Genomic DNA, 25253 nt, shown 5'->3' with positions numbered 1-25253 from the left:
GTCTTCTGTGCTCTCGCAGGATTTAATGCTTATGTTTTAGTGTACTTTACTACTTAAAATATAATTTGCCAGTTCATTAATCTAGCTCTTCTACATCAGGGATGGCAGATAAATGCCCATTTCTCCTTCTCTCCTGTTTACTTCATAAGTGCTAATTGATTACAGCATTCTCTCTGGCTATACATGAGTATGTCATCAGAATTTATCAGAATAACATTCTAGATAGGCATTAATTATCTCTCATATTAAATTCAAATTGAAACCCTGCTTTAAACTGATTTTTTTTTATGTGTAAATGCAGGATAGGTTATAGTATTAGTAATTTTGTATTTGTTTCCAATAATACCAAAATATTAATATAATACTAAGAAGTGTTTATAATTCTTTTTCTAAAACTATTATATATATTCAAATATACAATTTTATATTTATATAAAATATATATTTTAAATATACTTATAAAAATGTTTATATAAATGTTAATTTTAAAACAACATTTATAATAAAACTACTTAAAAATAAAGTAGAAGTATTTCAGTATTTTAAAAAGAGTAATTATACTCTAGTACTGAAAACTGGTATGGCAGTCATAACTCAGGTTATGTCCTGTGTGGCTTTAGTTCTTTAGGCAGTGCCTTAAGTAAATGAAAGAAGACAGACCCCAATAAATATGTGAGGTGTGCTTACTGAAGCCTGATACCATATTTTATTGAAAATAAGACAATTCATTGCTGGTTATTTCTTGATCTTTCCATAAGCTGTAATTTAGAAGTTTTTTACCCAACTATTTCATGATTAGTTCCTGGCTGACAGTAATTTTAAGATGCATCTCACTTACAGAAAGTTTAAAATACCAGGGATGGGGGAGTTTATCTCAGAATCAATGAAATTAGGGTAATGACTTTGTGTTTAGACCAAAATCTGTTATTTGATAGTTAAGTTCTAAATATTTGGTCATTTTGCTCCAATTTTGATATGGGGGTGAGGGAATGTATTCTTTGTACATAATTTTCAGAATGGGTTTTGTTGGTCTATTTAATCCTTGAGCCTGAATTTAATTGCCCTAGAGTAAACATCTTGTGTTGTTTTGAGAGTTATCGGTATCTGTTTTCTTCTCTCCTAATCTTAAGATGCCATGGCTAGTCCAGGGAAAGATAACTATAGAATGAGAAGTTATAAGAATAAAGCCCTAAATCCCCAAGAGATGCGTAGACGAAGAGAAGAAGAAGGAATACAGCTTCGAAAACAAAAAAGGGAAGAACAGGTAGGTGTTTTAAAATATAATTCTGTTAACATAAAAACGTTATATAAAGAGTTTAGAAGTAGTAGTATTATTGCTGCTAGTTTTTAGATAATTTTAAGTGAAAAAAATATTTTAGGAAATTGAATATGGGTAAATATATTTTTTAATTTATTAGGCTCCAGTAATAATATTAGCAAATCCACAAATCAGAATCCTGTGCTATTTTTAATCACCGACAAGAATGGCTTTTCCGTTCCATTGATCAACCTTTTACATTAATATTTCTGCTCCAGTGCTAAGAAATTTTTACTCTTGAGCCTACTTAGATCACTTCCACTTGTCATTGTAAAATTTGCCCCCTAAAAAAACATTAATTGTATTCATTTGTTGCTTTGTGATTTTCATAGGTCTTGCCCCTAAATTAATTATAATCGTTTTCTTATGCTATTCATACTGTTTGTTCCTCCTATAGTCTATCAGGCAGACCTCTTAGCCTTCTCTGTTTGAACTTTATATATGTGACATAAAGAATAGAAAAATTAAAAGAATGCCTCTCAACATTTTTCATTCCAGGATATACCTAAATTTAGAAGTATTCATAAATAATTAGGAGGGTATGGTCCTCACATACATGAATTAAAACTAATGTGTAAAAAGGACTAGCAATGAAGAAAGTCGAAAAAGGCCTGTTTTAGAAATATGATTATTTGTCGTTCCCCTATTTGTAGTAGCTAACATAGTCTCTACTATACTACAGTAGGTACTCAAAAAAAAAAATCTCTTGAATAAATGAATAGAAGGAGAACTGTGTACAGACTGAGGAACAGCAGAATTTATTTAGCTATCAAAAAGTATGTGATACCAGATTTTTTTCGTCAATTTTGATTTATGAGATGTACCTATAAATCTTTCTCAGTGACCTGACCATGTCTCTTTCCTCCTCTCTTTGTTTTCTTTATATTCACTCCTGAGTTAATAAGCATAGGGTCCTCTTTTCCTGAGAGCTGCTCTCTATTCCTTGTTAATCTAATATACTAACTCTGTTAATATACCACATTATCTCACTCATATAACCGATTTGCTTTTTAACTAAGATTTTCTTCTTAGACATCTCATAATTTAGTACAGGCGTATGTGGTTTTCCAAGTGATGTAAAATATAAATGTGTACTCTGCTTATGCTACTAGACATTGGTAAAAGACCTGAGATTAAGAAGCAGTCTACAGACAAGAGCTAATTTAGCCCCAAAACTTCTCATAAATTTGTTATGGTATGATGATTAAGAAATACTAAAATATTCAGAATTTTGAATGATAAAATTATTGTTTTGTTCAGTAAAGGAAAATATAATTCTATGGGAATTTAGTGTTTTATGGAAAGCTCAATATATTAAGTTATTTCTCTTTATTACAGTTATTCAAACGCAGAAATGTCTCTTTGCCCAGAAATGATGAATCTATGTTAGAAAATCCTATCCAGGATCCGGATATCAGTTCCACTGTACCCATTCCAGAGGTAGATATTACAAAAACGTGTTTCAAATTATATTTCAACAGTATTGCAGAGATGATACAGCAAAATTACTAGTGCAAAATATTTAAATAACAATTGTATTTTCTGTGTTTTAGGAAGAAGTTATTACCACAGATATGGTTCAGATGATTTTTTCTAATAATGCTGATCAACAACTAACAGCAACACAGAAATTTAGAAAGCTGCTTTCTAAAGGCAAGAATTATTTTCAGTATGCTTATTTGATGTTACAAGAATTTGTAGTACAGTTTTATTTATTATATATTTTTTATTTTAAGGCACTTTCTTTGCCAGTAGGTCTTAATTTTTCTCTAAAATGTATTTTTAAATAACATCTATTTTTTAAACATTATATTATCAAAGTAACGCATGTTGATTGTAGAATATCTGCAAATATAAAAGGATTTAAAGAAGCAAATATAGTCCCAAATTAGCCCTATTGCCAAGAAAGAAAGTTATAAATACATATTTTTAAATTCTTGTAGAAATATTTTTCAGACTTTAAAAAATTTTTATTTTATTTTATTTTTTTAATTGAAAGTCTAGAAATAAACCCATACATCTGTGGTCAAAATCAGTTGATTTTTTTTTTTTTAATTAATTAATTTATTTTTGGCTGTGTTGGGTTGCAGCGAGCAGGGGGCTACTCTTCCTTGTGGTGTGCGGGCTTCTCACTGTGCTGGCTTCTCCTGTTGTGGAGCATGGGCTCTCGGCGAGTGGGCTTCAGTAGTTGTGGCGCACAGGCTTAGTTGCTCCACGGCACGTGGGATCTTCCCGGACCAGGGCTTGAACCCGTGTCCCCTGCATTGGCGGGTGGATTCTTAACCACTGTGCCACCAGGGAAGCCCTCAGACATTTTTTTAAAATGGCAGCATAACATCAGAGCATGACTGTAAAATGAATAATCAATCAATCAGATATTTTTTTCCAAATTTTTAAAAATTTAATTTGTATTTTGTATTGGGGTATAGTTAATTTACAATGTTGTGTTAATTTCAGGTATACAGCAAAGTGATTCACCAATTTTTGATTATCATAAGCAAAGCTACATAAATCCTTGTGTAACCTAAAGCTTCCTTAGTATGAATTTATAAAAGTGAAATCATGGGTCAAAGGGAATAAACAGTGTATTAATTTACACTCCCATCTTTAGTTTGTGCAGATATTCATTTCACTATATTCTTACCAACACAACTATCTTTAAAAAAGAAAAAGATGGTTATATAATAGTGCTTATAGTGTGGCAGTTTTTGAGCACCTAAGTTGAATATTTTTTATTATTGACCTTTATAATTTATAATTTGCCTATTTATGTTATTTGTCCAATTTTATATTGAGTTTATAAAAATTCCTTATTAAATAAAAATTTAACCCTTAGTCTATCTCATCTTTCATACATGGAATTTATAGGATTAGTAATTCTAATTATATTGAGCTGTATACATGAACTGATAAGATTTTGAAATTGCCCTTGGCTAGCTGCCGTATCTTCCTGAAAGACAAAATTTAGTAACGTATGAGGAATAAAAGAAATCTTGTGTTCAGTTCAGCACAGATTACAGGCTATTACCTTTGCTTTCTTATTGTAGTTCTTTTTCATAAGTACCTTTAATTTTCCTTTTCCATCCCTTATCTTCCAAGCAAAAGTAGCTTAGCAATGTTAGGAGACCCTATAAAATCAAGAGTAGCTTCCTCTTCCTCACCATATTCCACAGTTTTTGTTTTTTTAATTTGGATTTTTTTTAGTCAGATTAATATTTTTAAATTAAAACATTAATTAAAAAAAATAAGTTAAATGTATTAATAGTAACATCAATAATTTTTACATTACCATATTCTCTTTTAAGATTTCTTTTTGGCATATGTATTATGTTATAACCAATTAACAGAATTAATTTAAATTTAATTGTATTTAAGAATATTAGAGTTTGCCACCAGTTTTTATACCACAACTTCCCCATTATTGAATTCTTTAGTCATAAGATTTTATCTTCATTCCTAATTCCTCAGGGTGTTCTGTGTCTTTTAAAATATAGTATCTTTTTCATAGATTCAATGATTTTTCTGTTTCTTGTAGGGGGATTATGCTTGCCTAGGTTGGGCATATGTTAGGAATTATAGATACTTTCTTTTGCTGATTGATGTGAGTTCCTGCCAAATATTTAAGTCTAGAAGAATATTAGATTTACTATAATTTTCCTTGATCCATCACTGTAGGAAATATGGGGAAGGAGCTAGAACTAGAACTGGAGCTAGAAATAGAAATAGAACTCCTCTGATTTAAGTCATGATAGTGACCTTTTGCTAGAATCTGTTATTTACTTCCCTATCATGGCCACTCTTATAGATGTAAATCACAAATTGTTCTTTTCTTCAATCCCAGTTTTGTTTCTCCAAGGCTTTTTTGCTGTGGATGACTCTTGATTAGTCTTCAGTGCTGAAGCAGATATTCCTCTATTTTACTTATGTTTACATTGCCATATTGACTAAGTCTTCTCTGTAATAGTTCATCACCTTTATAAGATAAGGTAGGCTATTATTCTGTCAGTGTAATATCAATGTAAAAGTTAAAAGTTCATGATACTTGTTAGGTTACTTGATGATCCAAGCACACTTCAATTGCTTTCTTTTAGATGAAAGTAACTGTAAAGTAATACCCCAGGAAGAGATCATATTTGGGTTCTTAAATCTATATATATATATCTATGTCTATATTTCTTTATCTACATATTCAGGTAGTCTCAATACCCACTTCTCCCCACCCTCTAACTAGAAAACCAATTTTCTATGTTTACTTCTTTTTCTCAACCTCCCCTTTCTTCTCTGCTCAAAAAGAGCAAGACAAAATTTTGTCCTCTACAAAAATAAGGGGAAAGTAGATTTAGAATTTTCTTTTGGGAAAAGAGAAAAAACTGGAAGGTAAAGCTGGTAACCACAGCCTAATAACTTTGTTTTGATTTTTTTTAAGATGGGAATAAAGGCGTTAATAATATATATTATTTTATCTTGTTGATGTTTTATAACTATAAGAACAGTTTAAGCTATGGTCTGGAATTTACATTTTGAAGAATCCACACTTTTCATTTAGAACACCCAAACAAAACTTTATAGTTTTAACTTTACTAATTTTTCAGAAATCTCCCAATTTTTGAGCAAGTTAGAAAGATAGCAGATTTGTAGAAAAAAGAAGAAAAGGAAGAAAAAAGTCCATTCCTTTTTTTTTTGCCACACCATGCAGCTTGTGGGATCTTAGTTCCCCGACCAGGAATGGAACCCGTGCGCACTGCAGCGGAAGTGTGGAGTCCTAACCACTGGACCGCCAGGGAATTACCAAGAAGTCCATTCCTAAATAAATCTTTCTTAACAGTTGAGAACACGATTTCTAAGATTTAAACTGACTTAAAACTTAATAATAAGGTTTTTCTATATAAAACAAGCAGGATTTGTAGACCTTTTATGGTTATCATTCATTTATTAATTCTACTGAGTAAACATTATTTATGATCAGTAACATACTCAAACAGGAATTAAGAAAAGGAAGAGTCAAAAGTGGAAATGAGATTTCTCTTGTGTAACCAGGTGAACAGATAGCTTAGACAAATTTGGGTGGTGGGTACAGGGCAAGGGGAAGGAATAAGCATAGTGATATTATGAGTTTGGTTTTGTTTATGCTACATTTTAAAGAAGCTGTGGGGGGAAAAATGTAACCATAAGCACTTAAAAATGTGCTACAGAATCTAGGAAAGAAGAATTTACTGGGGTTAGATTTGTGAATGATAAGTGATAACTGAATTAGCAAAATAGAAATAAAATAGAAATAGATTTTCTAGGAGGAGAATAAATAACGGAGAAAACTAACCCAAAGGAGCAACAGCGAAGAAGTTCCTGGAGAACCACAAGAGTGTACTTATTGCTGAAGCCAAGGGAGGAGAAAGAATTCTTGGTACTTATATTTTTGGGAGCTGAAATATCTTTGTTTTGTTTTGGCTGTGCCCCGCGGCATGTGGGATCATAGTTCCCCGACCAGGGATCGAACCCACGCCCCCTGCATTGGAAGCGCAGAGTCTTAACCTCTGGACCACCAGGGAAGTCCCAGAAATATCTTTGTTTTCAATTTACATATCTTTGTTTTAAAATTTCTTAGAGATTTTATGGTTCTCAAAAGTCCTCAGCATTTCATGAGAATCTATCAAGAATTCTAGGTAGTTCAATAGCATTTTTGTAAATAATAAATAATACCCTGACAAAATAGAACCTATCTAGCTGCAAGACATTAGGCAATTCATGGTTGATAGTGAAAGAGACATCCCTGGAAATTGGAGTATGGTTATGAAGAATTAGAAGACACATTATCCTTCGATTGGTATTTTGAGTATTGGACTGAAATATTCCCATATTGTGAAGGTGACCTCCTAAATAGCCTTCAATTTATGAATTATAAATATTTGTATAAGTGGAGGATTACTGGACTGAATGTCAATATTATGACATAGTATGAGTGTGTTTCGTGTTTTGTAATTGCAATCATTGTTGCTTTTGTTGTGGTCATCCATTTACAATGCTTGGTGTCAGTTTATTTATCTCTTGTAAAAATAAAATACTGTGTGTGTGTGTGTGTGTGTGTGTGAAAAATAAATAAATATTTGTATAGGAAATATTTTAAAATTTTCTTATCATTATGGTAATGAAAAAGAATTTGCTTTTTGTTTTTTTTTGCAGTAAACATTGCAATTATGAGAACGTTTATTTTCTTCAGCTACATCCAGCTAAGGGTTTTAAACTGGATCAGTGAAACCTAGGAAAGAGTTATTTTATTGGCATAGGGTCCAGATCATTGTGTTTTTGTGTCTATGTAATAACTTAATTCTTTTTTAATTTTCAGAACCTAATCCACCAATTGATCAAGTTATACAGAAACCAGGAGTTGTGCAGAGATTTGTGAAATTTCTTGAAAGAAATGAAAATTGTACATTACAAGTGAGTTCTGTAGTTTACTTTCTTAATCTTTTTCCAGAAATGACATAGGATTAATGTGTCTAGTGAAATCAGCTTCTACAGTACTGAGTATATTGTAAGCATTCAGTAAATACTTGGCAATTAAAGGTGGTGCTACCTGTCTTGCCTTGGTCAAGGCTGCAATGCTAATTTTTTCTAGGAACTGTTATTTAATTAAACAATTTTGGGAAAAATATATAAAATATAAAATTTTATATAAAAAATATATAAAATCTTAACCTAATGTTAAGAAAAATTTTGTAGTTGTCAACCTTTAATAACTTTTGTTTTAGAAAACCATAAACCAAAATGTTAATTTAATGGTTAAATTTATTTTGGCTCTTAGCTAACTAAAGTTGTAACTTTTTAGTATAAACTCTTGTACCTCTTAAAACATTTTTCTCTGACTGATTAGTTATTTTTTTTGAAAAAAAGAACGAATCGGTATAATCTACTTAAAATGTGACCAAAGTTAGGTTTGTCCTAAAGAGCATTGCTTCTCAGTTATACTATAGTGAAAATTTTAAGATGTCTTCCAAATAATTGGCTACTAATAGTAAATTACTGAAGTTTACAAGTATTTTACTGTTTAAGATTGTTCTTCCTGACTTTCATTGCTATAAATATTCTTAAGTAAGTGTACAGGGTGGAATTATATCTATCAGGAATTGCACAAGACCTACACCTAATTTCTCAATGCTCTTGTTGGTCATGGAGGACTTTTACTAGTATTTGAGTAATAGTTGTTGAAATTACAACTTAGATTGTGTTCCACTTATCTGAGTAATTTGGGAAAGGTCCTCACATCTAGATATAAGCAAAGGAATGTGTTGAACCTGTGACTATTAACCATCATGAGCTTTATGCTGAAAAACTGTTGAGAATGTTTACAACAAGGGTGTCTGAGGAAAAGACCCTTTTATTCACAGTATAGTCTTATTGTCAGTTAGTGTTCAGAGTCTTTAGGTGATAGTGCTGAAAGGACTGGAGATCATGATCTAGTCCATTTGCCTTATTCATAAGCTCTGGGTCCAGACTAAAACCTAAGCCTCCTGATAACTAGTTTATTGTTTGGCTCTTTAATTCTAAGTGATTGAAAGAAGAAATGAGTGAATATGAATGAATAAAATTGAGTGTTAGTTTAAGCAATACATTGTATAAGGCATTGTAGTTAAAAAATTGAGTAAGATATTGTCCCTCTCTGCAGAAATTCTTCACTCTGTTGGGGAAGACAAACACATAAACAGATCTGTGATACCATAGTACAGTTAGTGCTAACAAAACAATATACAGAGTGCTTTGGGAGCATAGAGAACATGGCAACTTATCTGGGTTTTTTTTTGGTTTAGTAGTGTCGCATGGCTAGTCTTGAGGGTGAATGAGAGTTTAACAGGCTGAAAAAAGGAAAATTAATTTCAGATTGTGAGAATAACATGTGCAGAGAGCATGCAGTATTCAAGAAGAATATTGGGGATTTGAGTGTTTATTAATCATTATACTTGAAACCTAATGAAATTCAGCAGTGTGCTCTTGGGGCAGCTATATGCTGTGCCATATTATCCAAGTTCACATGAAATATGCTAGTTCGAAACATTGATCTAATAGAGAGGCCTCAAACTGGGGGCCTACATGCCAGATTGACCCACAAACAAATTTTGTTTGGCCTGCACATGTTTTAAAAGATATCTGCTAATAATGAACTCTTTGACCTTGAACAAATCACCTAAATGTCTGGACTTACAATTTTCTTATTTCTTAAGTGAGGAAGTTAGGACTAGATGATGCCTAGGGAAACAAAAATACCTTTTATGATTCTAAGTTCCATAGATATACTATTTATTACTCTATTAAGTAGTGTCTCATTTATTTTTACACTGCTTGCTTTAGAATACCTGGCTCCCTAATTGTAAACATTAGGAGTTTTATGAATTATAAATTCAAATGTGTTCATTTATTGCTCATGATTTTGTAAATTTTTATTATATTCTTCTCAGTTCTTATTTTTCCAGATTGAAGAGTCCTTTTTTTAAAATAAAGCATTTTTACCTATCAAATCTGATTTCACATTAAATCTTATTAATCGTAAGTCAGTCTTTCCCTCCGACTTGTTCAGCTGTCTTTACTCCCTCTCTTCTTCCTTTCTTCCCCTTTCTGACATTTTTTGGGTGCTTTCATTTATTCTACTTTTATTTTTCCTTAGTTTGAAGCTGCATGGGCATTAACTAATATAGCATCTGGAACTTTTCTACATACCAAAGTAGTGATTGAAACTGGGGCTGTTCCAATTTTTATCAAACTTCTTAATTCAGAGCATGAAGATGTTCAAGAACAGGTAAGTTTCTAATTTGACCTATTATATCTACTAGATTTTAACTTTCTCTTGAAAGTACCATTTGCGATTATGGTTTGAAATTCAGTTTTACCAAGTTGCCTGTGCATTACATTTATTAGAATACAACAATTTCTACTTACTGTCAAATTAGATTGAAGGAAGAATGAACTGTCTTAGGCATAATCCTGGGTTTTGTAAACATGGGATCTCAGCTATTGGGAATTACTATTCCCATTTATAAAAGAGCATACTGAGACCCAGAAAAGTTAGTAATTTACCCAAAGTCACAGTGAATGGCTGAACCAGGTTTTAAACCTGGGCCAGTCTGATTCCTTGTTCTTTGCATGTATGTAGATTACTTCATTGTTTCTTTTTAATATATCACATTATTTTGAATGAACCATTTTAGATTAAACTTTCTCATAGTTGTTGGAAAATTTAATCACATATAATTTGTTCCATCCAGAGAAAGTCAAATGTTTTTATATTTTTGTTTTGAATCATTTTCATGCAAATTGATCTGTAGATCTCTCTACCATTCCATCTGTTTGTTTATATTTATATTTTTATGTGTATATTTTTTTCCCACTTAACACTACTATTGAGAGCCTTTTCATACGGCATTAATTATTCTTCCAAGAAAATTTTACTGATTACTCATTATCCATTCAGGTAGGTACCATAATTTATCTGTTCCTCAATAGTTGTACATTTGAGTTATTTCTAGCTTATTAGTGTTAATAATATTGTGATGAACATCATTATATATCGGTCTTGATATTAATATGTCTTGACATATATATGTACCTCTTGATTATTTCATTAGGGAAAAATGACTTTACTCAGTCAAAGAAAAAATTTTGAAGTTCTTGTTACATATTTCAAAGTAGACTTCCAAAAATGTTAACGAATTTATATCCCCACCAACAAAATACTTCACAGGTTGCAAAATGTCATCACTTTAAAAATTTTTTCTTAAAAAAATAGACAATAAACGTAGGTCTAGAGTAGATGTTAAAAATATTAACACATATTTTAGATGTTAAAATAAAATTTTACCAATTGAAAAAGTAACTTAATGTCTACTTTCGTACTTACATGAAAAGCTTGAAATGAGAATATAATGATCATTTGCATTTGTGTAATTTCTCATGTAATTGAAATTTAATATTTGAATAATCTTTTACTACCATTTATTTAATCTGGACTAACTCTAAACTTATTTTCAAGCATCAATTCAAGCCAGTTCTCACATTAGCTTTACCTTCCTTTTCTATGCTTTGTCTGTCCTTCCTTTTTTCTTTTACAAGTCAGTCCCTTCCCAGTGAGTGGATTCCTTGGCATAGGAGCAAACCTCTAGCATAGGTAATTGGAAGATTCACTAAATATAGATATACAGTTGACCCTTGAACAACAACAGGTTTGAACTGCGCAGTTCACTTACACATGGATTTTTTGTAATAAATACATACTACAGTACTATGCAGTCTGAGGTTGGTTGAATCTGCAAATGCAGAACCTTGGATAAGGAGGGCCAACTGTAAAGTTATACATGGATTTTCGACTGTGCAGGGCTTAGTGCCCCTCACCCCCTCATTGTTCAAGGGTCAACTCTATTTTGTCTATGTAGAGTCAGAGTAGACAAACTATCTCTGTGTTGAACAGAATAAACATTTCACTAGCATGTAAGAAAAAGTTTTTAAATGCCCTATGCTTCAATTTGACTAAAAATATTAAAGGTACGTATAAAGTTTTCCTTTCTTGTTTCCTACTAGCATGTTTTGTTTTAACATCTTGAAAACTATCACTTTTTTCCTTCTACACTAAAATCTCATTCTTAAGAGAGAGCATCTTATTTAAGATATTGTCGTAAAAGAATCTTTTTTTCTTATTTTTCTAAGGCTGTTTGGGCACTTGGTAATATTGCTGGTGACAATGCAGAATGCAGAGATTTTGTTTTGAATTGTGAAATACTTCCACCTCTTTTAGAGTAAGTACTTTAAATTTATCATGATTAAATACTACTTTGGGAAAAGCAAACTGTTTTCTACACTATATTTCTACATACGCAATTAAGTTCTTTAGTGATACTTTTAAATTTCGCTTATGTTTATCTAAGCCTGAAATAGCTTGAAAGTATGTAAAACTAACAACAACAAAAATTTTCCAATTGTATCATATCGGTCTTTTATGTTCTCTTAAGCCACACTTCACAGTGGTCCTTGCTTACTTGATGCTTACTGTGCTAAAATAATTATTCTACAAAACAAGGATAAGTAGTAGTTTTTAATACAATAAAAATTTAAAAGTTGTTAAAGCAGGGAATATTTAATACATGAACAGATGATGTATTGAGGATGTCAGGTTTTCATATTTGATTTTGAAATGTTCAGAGAACAAAGAGAGTTTTCTTTCAGAATTAGAATTTTACTTAAAATGACTTAGCTAGTAGTTTCTTTTTCAAATACCTTATACTTTTTTAAAAAAAGAAATTACCCTATAATGTAAGGTTCTTTACAGAAATGACATAAAATTATTTGAAAGATAGGTTTCTTTATCTATGTTGGTTATCATTTACTAAGAGGATTTTTATTTAGGCTAAATGCCAGTGGTAAATAGTGAAAAAGGAAAAACTAATTGAGGAGATGATTGAAAGGGAAAATTTTACTCTTATCATTTCTAGACCATTCTCCATCCTTTCCAAGCTGAGAAATTGGATAGGAAGAATAAATTTTTAGATACGATTTTGCAAAAGATATTTCATTATTTTAGGGAGCTTAACTTTCCATGGACAAAATGGATTTCTCAGCATCATTTCACTCAACTAACATTGAGTACCTACTATGTGGAGGCCACTGAATCACTTGTGATTTCATTTACTTTGGGCTTATCCAGAGTTAAGCTTTATGGTGTTTGAGAATTTAGTTGAGCCATGAAGGAAAATACTGATTCAGGGTTCAATATCAGAGTTATTTTGAAGTTCATACTATTAAAAGCATCTCTTAAATTTTCAATTTGAGACTTTTTTGGCCTGATTATATGGTTTGTAGATGAACTGTGAGCACTTTGTTTCTCTTTTCACTTTTGCTCTCTGTCTCTAGGTCATTTTATTATTTGTTAATATCTTAATTTGTTAAGTTGGTAATGCTTTATGAAATAGTAAGTGAATATTTATTAGTTCTAATCCCTTTAAATGTTCTAAGGAGCTTTTAATTATGACTAAAGAAACCAAACTAAAAAATAAAACTAATGACAAACAAATAGTACCCAGCTATGTAGTCCTGGTTATAAACATAATAAATTTCAGAAAAAGAGTAGGTTTAGAAAGTTTCAAAGGTTCATTAAAAAATTGGGAAAGGTCGTAAAAAGGAAGTTATGTCAAGTTAGCTGCCAGGTGTTCTCACTGTAGTTGGTCAAAAGGAAAAATGGTATTAACTTAAAAAAGATTATGGATAATCTGTAGTTCACATTGAAATTCACATTTAGCTAATGCTTAAGTATACATAAAATTTCTATTAATATAATATGGTTTTACAATTCTGCCTTGGGGAGTTTCAATTTGTTTTATTCTAATTCATTTGATTCTCAGTAAATTTAACCCTTTTACTACTATGAACTTTCTATACTGATATAGCTTTGTTGTTTTAATTTAATTCAACTTTAATTTATAATACATCAAATCTGGACAAGAAAAGATTTGCAGTTTCTCATAATAATCCCATTAATACAAGTGAAGAAAAATAGTATACATCACAGCTTGGCCAACTATAGTCTTCAGGCCAAATTTGGCCTGTCCCCTGTTTTTGAAAATTAAATTTTATTGGAACACAGTCACATCAGATTGCTTACTTAATGTCTATGGTTGCTTTCATGCTACATCAGCAGAGTTCGTAGTTGCAACAGAGAAAGGCCTGTGAAGCCAGAAGTATTTACTGAAAAAGTTTGTCAACCCCTGATATAGAAAATCAGTGTAACTAATTTATTTCTAAATGAGTTATGGTTTTAGGAGGCTTCAAAGACTCTTTATAGGAAAACCTTTAGAACATATTTTTTGTGTGTGTGATAAAATATACACAATATAAAATTTGCCATTTTAAAGTGTACAATTTACTGCCATTAAGTACATTCATAGTGTTTTGCAATCATAACCACTATCTAGTTCTAGAACTTTTTATCACCCCAGACAGAAACCCCAGTACCCATTAAGCAGTCATATCCCCTTTTTCCAGTGCCTCAGTCCTTGGAAACCACTAATCTGCTTTCTGTCTTTATGTATTTACCTATTCTGGATATTTCATATAAATGAAATCATTATAGTGTGTGACCTTTTGTGTCTGGCTTCTCTCACTTACCATATGGTTTTCAGGGTTCATTCATATGGTGGCATGTATCAATACTTTGTTCTTCTTATAGCTAAATAATATTCCATTGTATGGATGTACCACATTTTGTGGTACATTTGTCAGTTGATGGTCATTTGGATTATTCCCACCTTTTGACTACTGTAAATAGTACTCCTATGAACATTCGTGTACAAGTTTTTGTTTGAACACCAGTTTTCAATTCTTTTTAGGTATTAGCTACCAGTGGAATTGCCGGGTAATGTAGTAACGCTATCTTTAACTTTTTAGGAACCACCAAACTTTTTCCACAGTAGCTGCACCATTCTACATTTCCACCAGCAGTGTGTGAGGGTTCCAGTTTCTCCACTTTGTCACCAACATTTGTCTGTTATTCTGATTTAAGCCATCCTAGTGGATGTGAGGTGGTATCTCATTTTGCTTTGATTTGCATTTCCTAATGACACTGAACATCTTTTCATACGTTTGTTGGCTACTTGTGTATCTTCTTTGGAGAAATATCTAAGTCCTTTGCATATTTTTAAATTCAGTTATTTGTCTTTTTGTTGTTGAGTTATAAGAATTCTTCATATATTCTGGATAGATTCTTGTCAGATATATGATTTTTAAATATTTTTTGCATTCTCTGGGTTGTCTTTTCACTCTTGATAATTTCCTTGATTCACAAAGTTTTTAATTTTGATGAAGTCCAATTTATCTATTTTTTTCCTTTGTTGCTTATGTTTTCGGTGTCATGTGTAAGAAACCATTGCCAAATCTAGGGTCATGAAACCCTTTTGTTTTCTTCTAAGAGTTTTATAGTTTTATCTCTTATATTTGCATTTTTGATCCATTTTGAGCTATTTTTTTTATATGACATGAGGTATATGTGGACATCCACTTGTTCCAGCATGATTGGTTGAAGAGACTGTTCTTTCCTCATTGAATGGTCTTGATACCCTTGGTGAATATGAGTTGACCATCCATGTGTGAGTTTATTTCTGGATTCTTACATTCTGTTCCATTGATCTGTACGTCTGTCTTTATGCCAGTAACTGTTTTGATTACTGTAGCTTTCATGGTAAGTTTTGAAACCAGGAGGTGTGAGTCCTTCAGTTTACCTTCAATTTTTTTTTCCATGTTGTTTTAGCTATTCAAGGTTACTTGTAATTCCATGCGAATTTGATGCCTCACTTTTCCATTTCTAAAAAATACCATTGGCATTTTGATAGTGATTGCATTGAAACTGTATATCACTTATCATTTTGTGGAGTATTTCTGTCGTTACAAAATCAAGTCTTCCATCTGTGAACATGCGATATCTTTTAATATAATTAAGTATTCATTAATTTCTTCAACGATATTTCATAGTTTTTACTGTACAGGTCTTGGTTAAATTTCATCTTTAAGTATTTTATTCTCTTTGATGCAATTTTAGATGCAGTTATTTCTTGGATTTTTTGACTTGTTCAGTACCCAATGTGTAGAAATACAGTTGATTTTTGTGTGTTGATCTTGTATCCTGCACCACTGTTGAATTCATTTATTAGCACTATTAGTTTTTTGTGTGGAATTTTTTGGATTTGACTATATAAGGTCATGTCACCTGTGAATAGTGATAGTTCTTCCTTTCCAATTTGGATGCCTTTTATTTCTTTTTATCGCCTGATTGCTCTGGCTAGAGCTTCCAGTACAGCATTGCATAAAAGTGGCAAAAGCAGGTATCCTTGTCTTGTTTTTTATCACTCTTTCACCATTGAGAATGATGTTAGCTGTGGGTTTTTCATAAATATCCTTTATCATATTGAGGTGGTTTCCTTATATTCCTAGGTTGTTGAATGTTTTTATCATGAAAAGGTGTTGGGATCTGTTAAACGCTTTTTCTGTGTCAATTGACATGATCACATGTTTTTTTCCTTCATGCTATTACTGTGGTGTATTATATTGTTTGCTATTGTTCATTGAATCATCTTTGCATTCCTGGGATAAATCCCATTAGTTCATAGTGTATAATCCTTCTAATATGTTGCTGGATTCAGTTTCCTAGAATTGTGTTAAAGATTTTTCGTATCTACTAGGAATATACATACATACTTGTGATGTCTTTGGCTTTGATATCAGGGTAATGCTGGCCTCATAAAACAAGGTAGGAATGTTCTCTTCTATTTCCTTGAAGAGTTTGAGAAGGATTTAATTCTTCTTTAATGTTTAGTAGAATTTACCAGTGAAGCCGTCTCATGCTGGACTTTTCTTTATTGGAAAGTTTTTGATTACTGGTTCAGTATCTTTTATTGTTATATATCTATTTAGATTTTCTGTTTCTTCTTGAGTCAGTTTGGTAGTTTATGTGTTTCTGAGAAATTGTTCATTTCTTCTGGGTTATCCAATTTGTTGGCTTATAATTGTTCATAGTATTCTCTTATAATTATTTGTATTTCTGAAAGATAAATAGTAATATCCCCACTTTCATTCCTAATTTAAGTCTTTTTTTCTTTGTCAGTCTAGGTAAAGTTTTGTTTATTTTGTTGATTTTTCTTTCAAAGAATCAACTTTTGATTTAGTTCATTTTCTCTAGTGTTTTTCTCTTCTCTATTTCATTTATTTCTGCTCTTTATTATTGCCTTCCTCCTGCTAGCTTGGGGTTTTGTTTGCTCTAATTTTTTTAGTTTCTTAATTAAGATGAAGGTTTATGTTATATTTTTTTGAGATCTTCTTTTTTAATGTAGGTGTTTTCAGCTATAATTTTCCCTCTGAGCTTTCACTGCATTCTGTAGGTTTTAGCATGTTGTGTTTTCATTTTCATTTATTTTGAAGTATTTCCTAATTTCCTTGTGACTTTTTTTGACCCATTGGTTGTGTAAGAGTATGTTACTTAATTTCCGCATATTTGTGAATTTTCCAATTTTCCTTCTTTTAGTGATTTTTTGTTTCATTCCATTGTACTCTATATGATTTCAATCTTTGAAAATATATCAGATTTGCTTTGTGATCTAACATAGAGTGTATCCTGGAGAATGTTCCATGTGCACTTGAGAAGAATATATATTCTGCTGTTAATGAGTAGAGTGTTATATAGGTGTCTATTACAATTAGTTTGGTTTATAATGTTGGTGAAGTCCAGTGTTTTCTTATTGATTTTCTGTCTAAGTGTTCTAGCTATTATTGAAAACTCTATTGAGGTTTTTAACTATGATTGTATAGCTGTCTATTTCTCCCTTCAATTCTGTCAATTTTTGCTTTGTATACTTGCTCTGTTGCTATGTGTTATAACTTCATGATGGATTGTCATTCTTATCAATATATAATGTTCTTCTTTATCTCTTAAATAATTTTTGACTTAAATCCATTTTTCTCATGCTAGTATAGCTCCCCTGGCTCTCTTTGGATTATTATTTGCATGGAATGTTTCTTCCAGCCTTTCACTTTCAACCTGTTTGTATCTTTGAATCTAAAATGAGTGTCTTGTGAGTGTGTTACAGATGGTTCATGAATTGTTTTTGTTTATTTGTTTTTTTTAATGCATGCTGCCAGTCATTGCCTTTTAATTCTAAGTCAAGAGTTTAGTCCATTTACATTCAGTGTAAATACTAATGGGGAAGTACTTCTACCATTTTGTTGTTTTCTATGTGTCTTATGGCTTAAATCTTTTTTTGTTCCTCAGTTCCTTCCTTCTTGCCTTCTTTTGTGTTTAATTGATTTTTTTTTTTTTTTGGTAATATACTGCATTGATTTCCTTCTCATTTCCTTCTTAGTATATTTTTTAGTTATATTCTTAATGGTTAAGGAGTACAACTAACATCTTAAACTTACAACAACTTTGAATTTATACCAATTTAGTCTCAATATTATACAAAAACTCTGTTCCTTTACATCTCTGTCCTACAATAAGTTACTGTTGTCACAAATTACATTATTATACATTGTGTGCCTGTTAACATAGATTTGTAATTATTGCTCTATGTATGTATCTTTTAAATAAAAAAAAAAGAGAAATTATAAACCAAAAAAATAATACTGCCTTTTACATTTACCTGTGTAGTTATTTTTAGTGGTGATATTTCTTCATATGGTCTTGAGTCATTATTTATTGTCCTTTTATTTCAGGACATTTTAGTTATTATAGTTATTCTTATAAAGTGGATCTACTAGTGATGGAATTTCTTCAGCTTTTGTTGTTCCTTCATTTTTGAAGTGTAATTTTGCTGGATATAGAATTCTTCTTTGACAGTTTTCTTTCAGCCCTTTAAATATATTATCGCCTTCTGTCCTCCATGGTTTCTGATGACAAATCAGATATTGATCTTAATGAGCGACTTCCCAGTTAGGCAAAATAAAGGCAAGCCCTTCATTGGTCCTTCAGGGAGTACCCAGACAGGTCAAAACAGAGAAACACAATTCCTTGGAAACAAAGTCTCCATAGCCCCTTTTGGAACCAGAACTCACAGTGGGAACTCCAGCTTTTGTCTTCAAGGCTGCTTCCAGGCTGGGGAGGGGATTGGGCAAAGGCAAGTTATATTGCCAGAAAGCTCTCCTACCACATTTCAGCCCCTTCCTGATTAAAAGTTTACTTGCTTATTGTGAACTTTTACTTTCTTGGAGAGTTCTGATAAAGTTGATTCTGACAGAGTTTGCAAAACTTTTTTGGTGTTTCGGGGAAGGCTAGGCCCCCAGAGTTCCCTTCTCTACCATTTTTGCTGAAGTCACTCCAGAACAAGAATTTTTTTTAAAGCTAGGTTCTCTGTACTTCTAGCAGGTTGATAGCAGATTGCAGATGAAAATACTAAGATAGGCAATCTGTTTAAAACAAAACAAAAGAAAACAAAAAAACTATCTCTTCTCAACAGCTGATCTTCATTCAGTTTGACTCTATAGTTCTTCCTTCATGAATTTGTATAGTGTATTATTTTCATGGTTAAAAAAAGTAATCTAATAATATACTCTTTTTAAAATATATAGAAATTAATAAGTCAGTTTACCATGGCACTCTTTATTTGGAACATGTTTTATGTCTTATAAGAATCCATTCAGGTCATATTTTTTTAATTTTCAAAATAGAGCTGTTATATGTTTATTTTTGTTTCTGGAAATATAATGAATTTTTAAAAATCCCTTTTCCTATTTTACCAGGTCAGTTTGAATTCCTTATAAAATATATTAAAAATTTTTATGTTATGATAGTAGAAAATAGCTAAAGAGGAAAAATGAATGTGAAGTGACAATTCCTTTTTTCTTTTTCTTGGCAGGTTATTAACAAATTCAAACAGACTTACAACAACCAGAAATGCAGTATGGGCCCTCTCAAATTTATGTAGAGGCAAAAATCCTCCTCCAAACTTTAGTAAGGTATTTGTAAAATACACAAATTAAGGAATCTGTCTACATAAACTTTTAAGTCTCCTTATTATAGATTTTTAGAGATTAAAGGGACTTTACTCTTTTTTTAGTAATTTTTTTTATTGACTAGACAATATTTGCACATACATAAAATCAAAAGATATACAATGGAAAGGCTCACTTTATTTTCCAAAAACAAATGTCTGCCAAATATCTAAGACTGAATAATGATTAACAGTCTTTTAAGTAAAAATGGTATTCCCATGGGAAAAAATAGCTAATTCAGATTGTAACTCAAATGAGTGTTTTTCCTGGGGATCACCATCTTACTTTTTTGATATGCAGAAGTGCTCTATGTGTATTTCCCATTTTATCTCACAATATATTCAGAAGACATGTATTCAAGGGTTGAGATTTAATAAAATTAGTAATTTTTACTGCTTCTTCAAGGTTATTCTTCCTCCCCACTTTTAACTACAAGTGTGTGGACATGAAGAATACAAAGATCTGTGGTACATTTTGGTATCACTGCTTTGATTTGTGCAAATGTGCTGATAGTTTTACCCACCGTTTTTTTTTTTTTTTATTTTAACGTCTTTATTGGAGTATAATTGCTTTACAATGTTGTGTTAGTTTCTGCTGTATAACAAAGTGAATCATTTATATGTATACACATATCCCCATATCCCCTCCTTCTTATGCCTCCCTCCCACCTTCCCTATCCCACCCCTCTAGGTGGTCAAAATGCACCAAGCTGATCTCTCTGTGCTATGCAGCTGCTTCCCACTAGCTATCTATTTTACGTTTGGTAGTGTATATATGTCAGTGCTACTTTTTCGCTTCGTCCCAGCTTACCCTTCCCCACTCCCCGTGTCCTCAAGTCCATTCTCTACGTCTGCATGTTTATTCCTGTCCTGCCCCTAGGTTCATCAGAACCATCTTTTTTTTTTTTTAGATTCCATATATATGTGTTAGCATACGGTATTTGTTTTTCTCTTTCTGACTTACTTCACTCTGTATGACACCCACCATTTCTTTTATACTTTTCATGCAAATGTCAACAAAATGAAAAAGGCCAATTATGTGTTAGTATAATTATGAAAAAAGTTTTGGCATTAAAGACCCCCTAAAGTTTTCAGGGGGGTCCATGGACCACACTTTGAGAGCCACTGCCCTACGACACTTCTTAATATCTGCCTGACTAATTCCCTCATCTTTAAGTCTTTGCTTAGAAGTTACCTGTTCCATGAGCTCTACCCTAACTACTGTACTTAATGTAATCTATCACTGTCCCCCAGCCACGGACCCCCCACGTTTTACTCTCATTTTTTCTCAATACCTTTTAACATAATATGTGTTTGTTTATTATTTATATTAACTTAAAAAAAAATCTTCCTCTAAAGTGTAAACTCTTCAGAGTTAGGAATCTTGGTCTTTTTTGTTTACTTACGTATTCCAAACTTACAGTGTAATATCACATTAATAGGGCTTAAGACTTTTGTTAAGTAAATTTTTGTGATTTTCTATGAGAGAGATTCCTTTATCATTCAAATTTTTTTGAAATTTTATTTCCACAATCATATTTTATATTCTCAACAATAATTTTGTTTGTTCTTTGATTGCTCATCTTTATGCAGAATTTTGTTCTTTTATGGTTTCAGCAAATTTTCTCATCTGTGGGTTTATAATTTTTGAAGTTTTCTTTTTTCTGATGCCTCTCTTTCTACATTTTTGTTTTGTTTATAGTTTATTTGTCTTGATCTCTTTCCTATTGGAGGCTCTCCTTATATATCTGGTGATCCTTGACTCGCTGGAAATACTCAGGAGGCAGGCACTAAAAAGCTGATTGGAAGATGGGTGTACAGGCTCGTTATCTTATGGGCTTCATTGTAGAATAATTGGGCAGCAAAACCATATTTTCTTTGAGGAACTCAAAATTTCAGTATGTTTTCTAAAACCGTTTTGTTTCTCTAGAGACAGATTTTCCACCCTCCTATTGGAAGGTGGGTAGATTGGGTTGACTAGGTGATACCACTGGAGATCTGGGAGCTGGGAATTGCAAGAGGGCTGGAAGTTTTCAATTCAATCAGTATGTAACTTTTACTTAATCTCTGTAGTTTCCAATCGTGTGTTTAACTTCAACCTCCTCTATGCTTGATACCCCAAAGTTCAGTTTCTGTAGTTCACCAGTTGTGGTCAGGTATAAATGTCTACTGGACTCCTCAAAGATGAGATTTGTATTGCTATTTCTTCTTTTCCTTGTTTCTGAGAAGACAGAAACAGAAATGTTTTTATTTTACTTTCTTAAAACTAGAACTCTGTAGGACTTTATTGTTTTTTAAATCATTGAGGGGGTGTGTGTATGATTTGGACATAGACAGGGCATCCCAAATACATATTTAATTATTTTTAAGAACTTTAAATTACCACATATCTTATTCAATATAAGATAAATAGGAGTCATAATCAGTTTCATATTTATATATAGTTTTCATGATCATAATTTTAAAACAATAGAATGTCTTAATTTCTCTGGTATTTTTGTAGCATTAAATTTTCATTTTAAACAGAGTAGAAATGATTTTCCTAAAGAAACTTTGTTTTAGATAGAGAAAAATTTTAAATACTGGCTCTTTCTTCCCTTCCAGGTTTCACCTTGCTTAAATGTCCTGTCACGATTGTTGTTTAGCAGTGACCCAGATGTATTAGCAGATGTGTGTTGGGCCCTTTCCTATCTCTCCGATGGATCCAATGATAAAATTCAAGCTGTCATTGATTCTGGAGTCTGTCGAAGATTGGTGGAACTTTTGATGTAACTATAATTTATGGTTAATAAGTGTATGATTGTGTTTTAAGTTTAGCAAGTAGAGTAATGGCCTTCTAAACATCTCAAGAATCACTATCTTCAGGAAGGACTGAAAAGCTACCAAGTCCACTCTGCAGAGTAGCTATAATACTGATATTTTGACCCTTAAACTTAGTTCTCATATTTTCTATTTGGAACTAATCAGTTTGTTAATGAATTTTACTAGTTTTAATCTCCTCAGGAATGGGTGGGACTTAATTCAACAAGTATTTATGGAATGCCTATTACCTGCTAGTGTTGTGCAATGTATTAATGATGTATGAAATACAGTTCCTGCTCTCACAGAACCAATAATTTAGTTAATTGTTCATTACAGTAATTAATTTGTGTATAAGTCCGTGCAGTGAAAAACATTTAGTATTTCACTTGTATTAAAGATCATGTTTCTCTTTGCTGGGCTATTATTGCTACCTTCCTTAAAAAGAACAGATTTGCTTTACAAAGAAGTTAAAAACTTTGTAAGAAAACTTGTTTTAGAAAGATATTGTAGTTTCCTCATCCTCTTCTTTTAAAAAAGTGTATTATCTTTCATCCTTTCTTCTTTTGTCAGAAAACCATTAGGTAGGCCCAAACAAGGTAGATGGTAGAAAAAGAGAGGTTCAATAAGGGGTGGTAGCCCTAGCTTGAGGACAGCATCTGAGGAGGATGGGAAGGCAGATCCAACAGGGGGATCAGATCAAGACCCAGGTTAAGGATGGCACCCACTAGAGCAGAGCAGATAAGCAGGCTGGAGCAGGGGTTGGAGCCAACACACTACGGGATAGGATAGCAGCTTAGCTGGATCAGAAGACTGGTCATATATAGAGAGATTATGATAATAGAAGCCAACTTCTTATTCTTAGAAAATGGAGGTATACATATGAAAAGGAGAAAAGCCAGAATAATCTTGTGGTATTAGATCTGAAGTAGAGGTATCAATGTGAACTCATGGCTTTCATCATAAAGAGATAGATATAGAAAAAAATGTATATGTAAATATATGTGTATGTATGTTATGTGTCCTCTTAGGGGCCTGAGAGCAGTGACACATCTGTACTAACAAGATGAGCACACCTTGAAGAAATGACTAATTCCAGGGCTGGGACTGAGAAAAAAATAAGATGAACCCGGAAAGTAATGAGTGCTCAAATAATAGAGAAATGTCAAAAGGACACAGAAGTCCACTTGAAGGGACTCCTACTGCTTAAACCTGGGATGATTTGAGCATTGAAATAAATTGTAGTAACATAACTTATTGAATAAAATAGGAATCCATGAGTCCACACTAAAATAAGTAGATAGATCAATAGATAGATAGAAAAGACACATAGTTGAAGTGATAGTATTAGAAAATCATCATGGGCAACAATACTAATAATTATTAATAATTCAGACAATAAATATCAAGATATGCTAAAACTCGTGGTGAAAGTAGGTTAAGGAATGGGGTCTTACATAGTCTAAAAGTAGTATTTCTTCACAAAACATTAATTATAAAGGGAAAAACGGTAAGGTTAAAGTGAAGAAATCTGGGAGACACCATCTTAAGTGACCAGAGGCCAGTGCCACTATAATGGACAAAATAGATACCATATGCCATCCAATACTATGTAATGAAAAGACTATATAGCATTTGTGACATCTCAGCCAAAAGCATATAACTTGGTCTTAATCACTGAACCAAAAAAACCCCAAATAACTAGCTTGTGATTGTCAAAGGGAAAACTAAGGAATTGTTTTGAGTTGAAAGAGACTAGAGAGACATGGGTGCAACACATGATTCTGGGTTAGATTCTTTGTTATAGAAATATTACTGAGATAATTAGTGAAACTTGAATGGGATCTCTGGTTAGAGAGTATGCAAGAATTTTCTGTACAATTTTTGCAAATTTTCTGTAAATTTTAATATAGTATGTAAGTTCATATTTTTATTACTTTTAGGCACAATGATTATAAAGTTGTATCACCTGCATTAAGAGCAGTTGGTAATATTGTGACTGGTGATGATATACAAACACAGGTGAGTTCAGACTTTAATGTGATGAACTGGTAACATAATGAACTTTAAGAAGTTTATCATGTTTCATACCACTTGATTACATATTAATCAAGATGTTAGCATTACCATAATTATGCAGGCATCTACAATGTGACAGTAAGCATATTTTTGATAGTAAGCAATCCATCTCAGATACCTCTATCTGAAAGCACTATCCTAGACCTATATCGATGTAAAGAAGTACAAGATAGGAGTTTGGCTCTTGAGGGGTTTACAATTCAATTGAGGAGAAAATATATATTGAAACAAAGCAAATTACCTGAGGTAGTATGTTTGCTGAGAACTGATTTGTCAGTAAATAGTATAAAAATTTTAAAAAGAGATCAGTGTGCTGAGAAATCTTTGTAGATTCCATAAAGGAGTTGGAACTAAAGCTAAATCTTAAAAGTGGAGAAGAATTTCAGCAGACTAGAAGAAATTTATGTGACCGTAGGTACAGAGACAGACGTGTGAGTTATGTTTAAGAAGTGTTAAACTTGACTGGTAAAGAAACTGCTAGTGAGATGGTGATTGATTATAAATAGGTTAAAAGTGGGGTTGGAAATGGAAGGGTCTTTTATAGTAAATTGAAA

General features: G+C 32.0%; 1 protein-coding gene across 1 annotated transcript in view; it reads left to right on the top strand.

Moving 5' to 3' along the window:
- KPNA5 (karyopherin subunit alpha 5) overlaps positions 1–25253 on the top strand; it is a 40521-nt gene that overhangs the window by 4621 nt on the left and 10647 nt on the right. Inside the window, exons 2-10 of the mRNA XM_068550809.1 lie at positions 1131–1264; positions 2657–2758; positions 2872–2971; positions 7659–7753; positions 9972–10103; positions 12005–12093; positions 19687–19786; positions 22426–22589; positions 24564–24642. Coding sequence (XP_068406910.1) covers positions 1136–1264; positions 2657–2758; positions 2872–2971; positions 7659–7753; positions 9972–10103; positions 12005–12093; positions 19687–19786; positions 22426–22589; positions 24564–24642 — 990 coding nt within the window. The 5' untranslated portion in view covers positions 1131–1135. The remainder of the gene's footprint in view (positions 1–1130; positions 1265–2656; positions 2759–2871; positions 2972–7658; positions 7754–9971; positions 10104–12004; positions 12094–19686; positions 19787–22425; positions 22590–24563; positions 24643–25253) is intronic.

The sequence above is a fragment of the Eschrichtius robustus genome, chromosome 9 (genome assembly GCF_028021215.1).
Source record: "Eschrichtius robustus isolate mEscRob2 chromosome 9, mEscRob2.pri, whole genome shotgun sequence".
Lineage (NCBI taxonomy): Eukaryota > Metazoa > Chordata > Mammalia > Artiodactyla > Eschrichtiidae > Eschrichtius > Eschrichtius robustus.
Note: the sequence above shows the minus strand (reverse complement) of the source record. Positions and strands in the feature narration are given on the sequence as shown.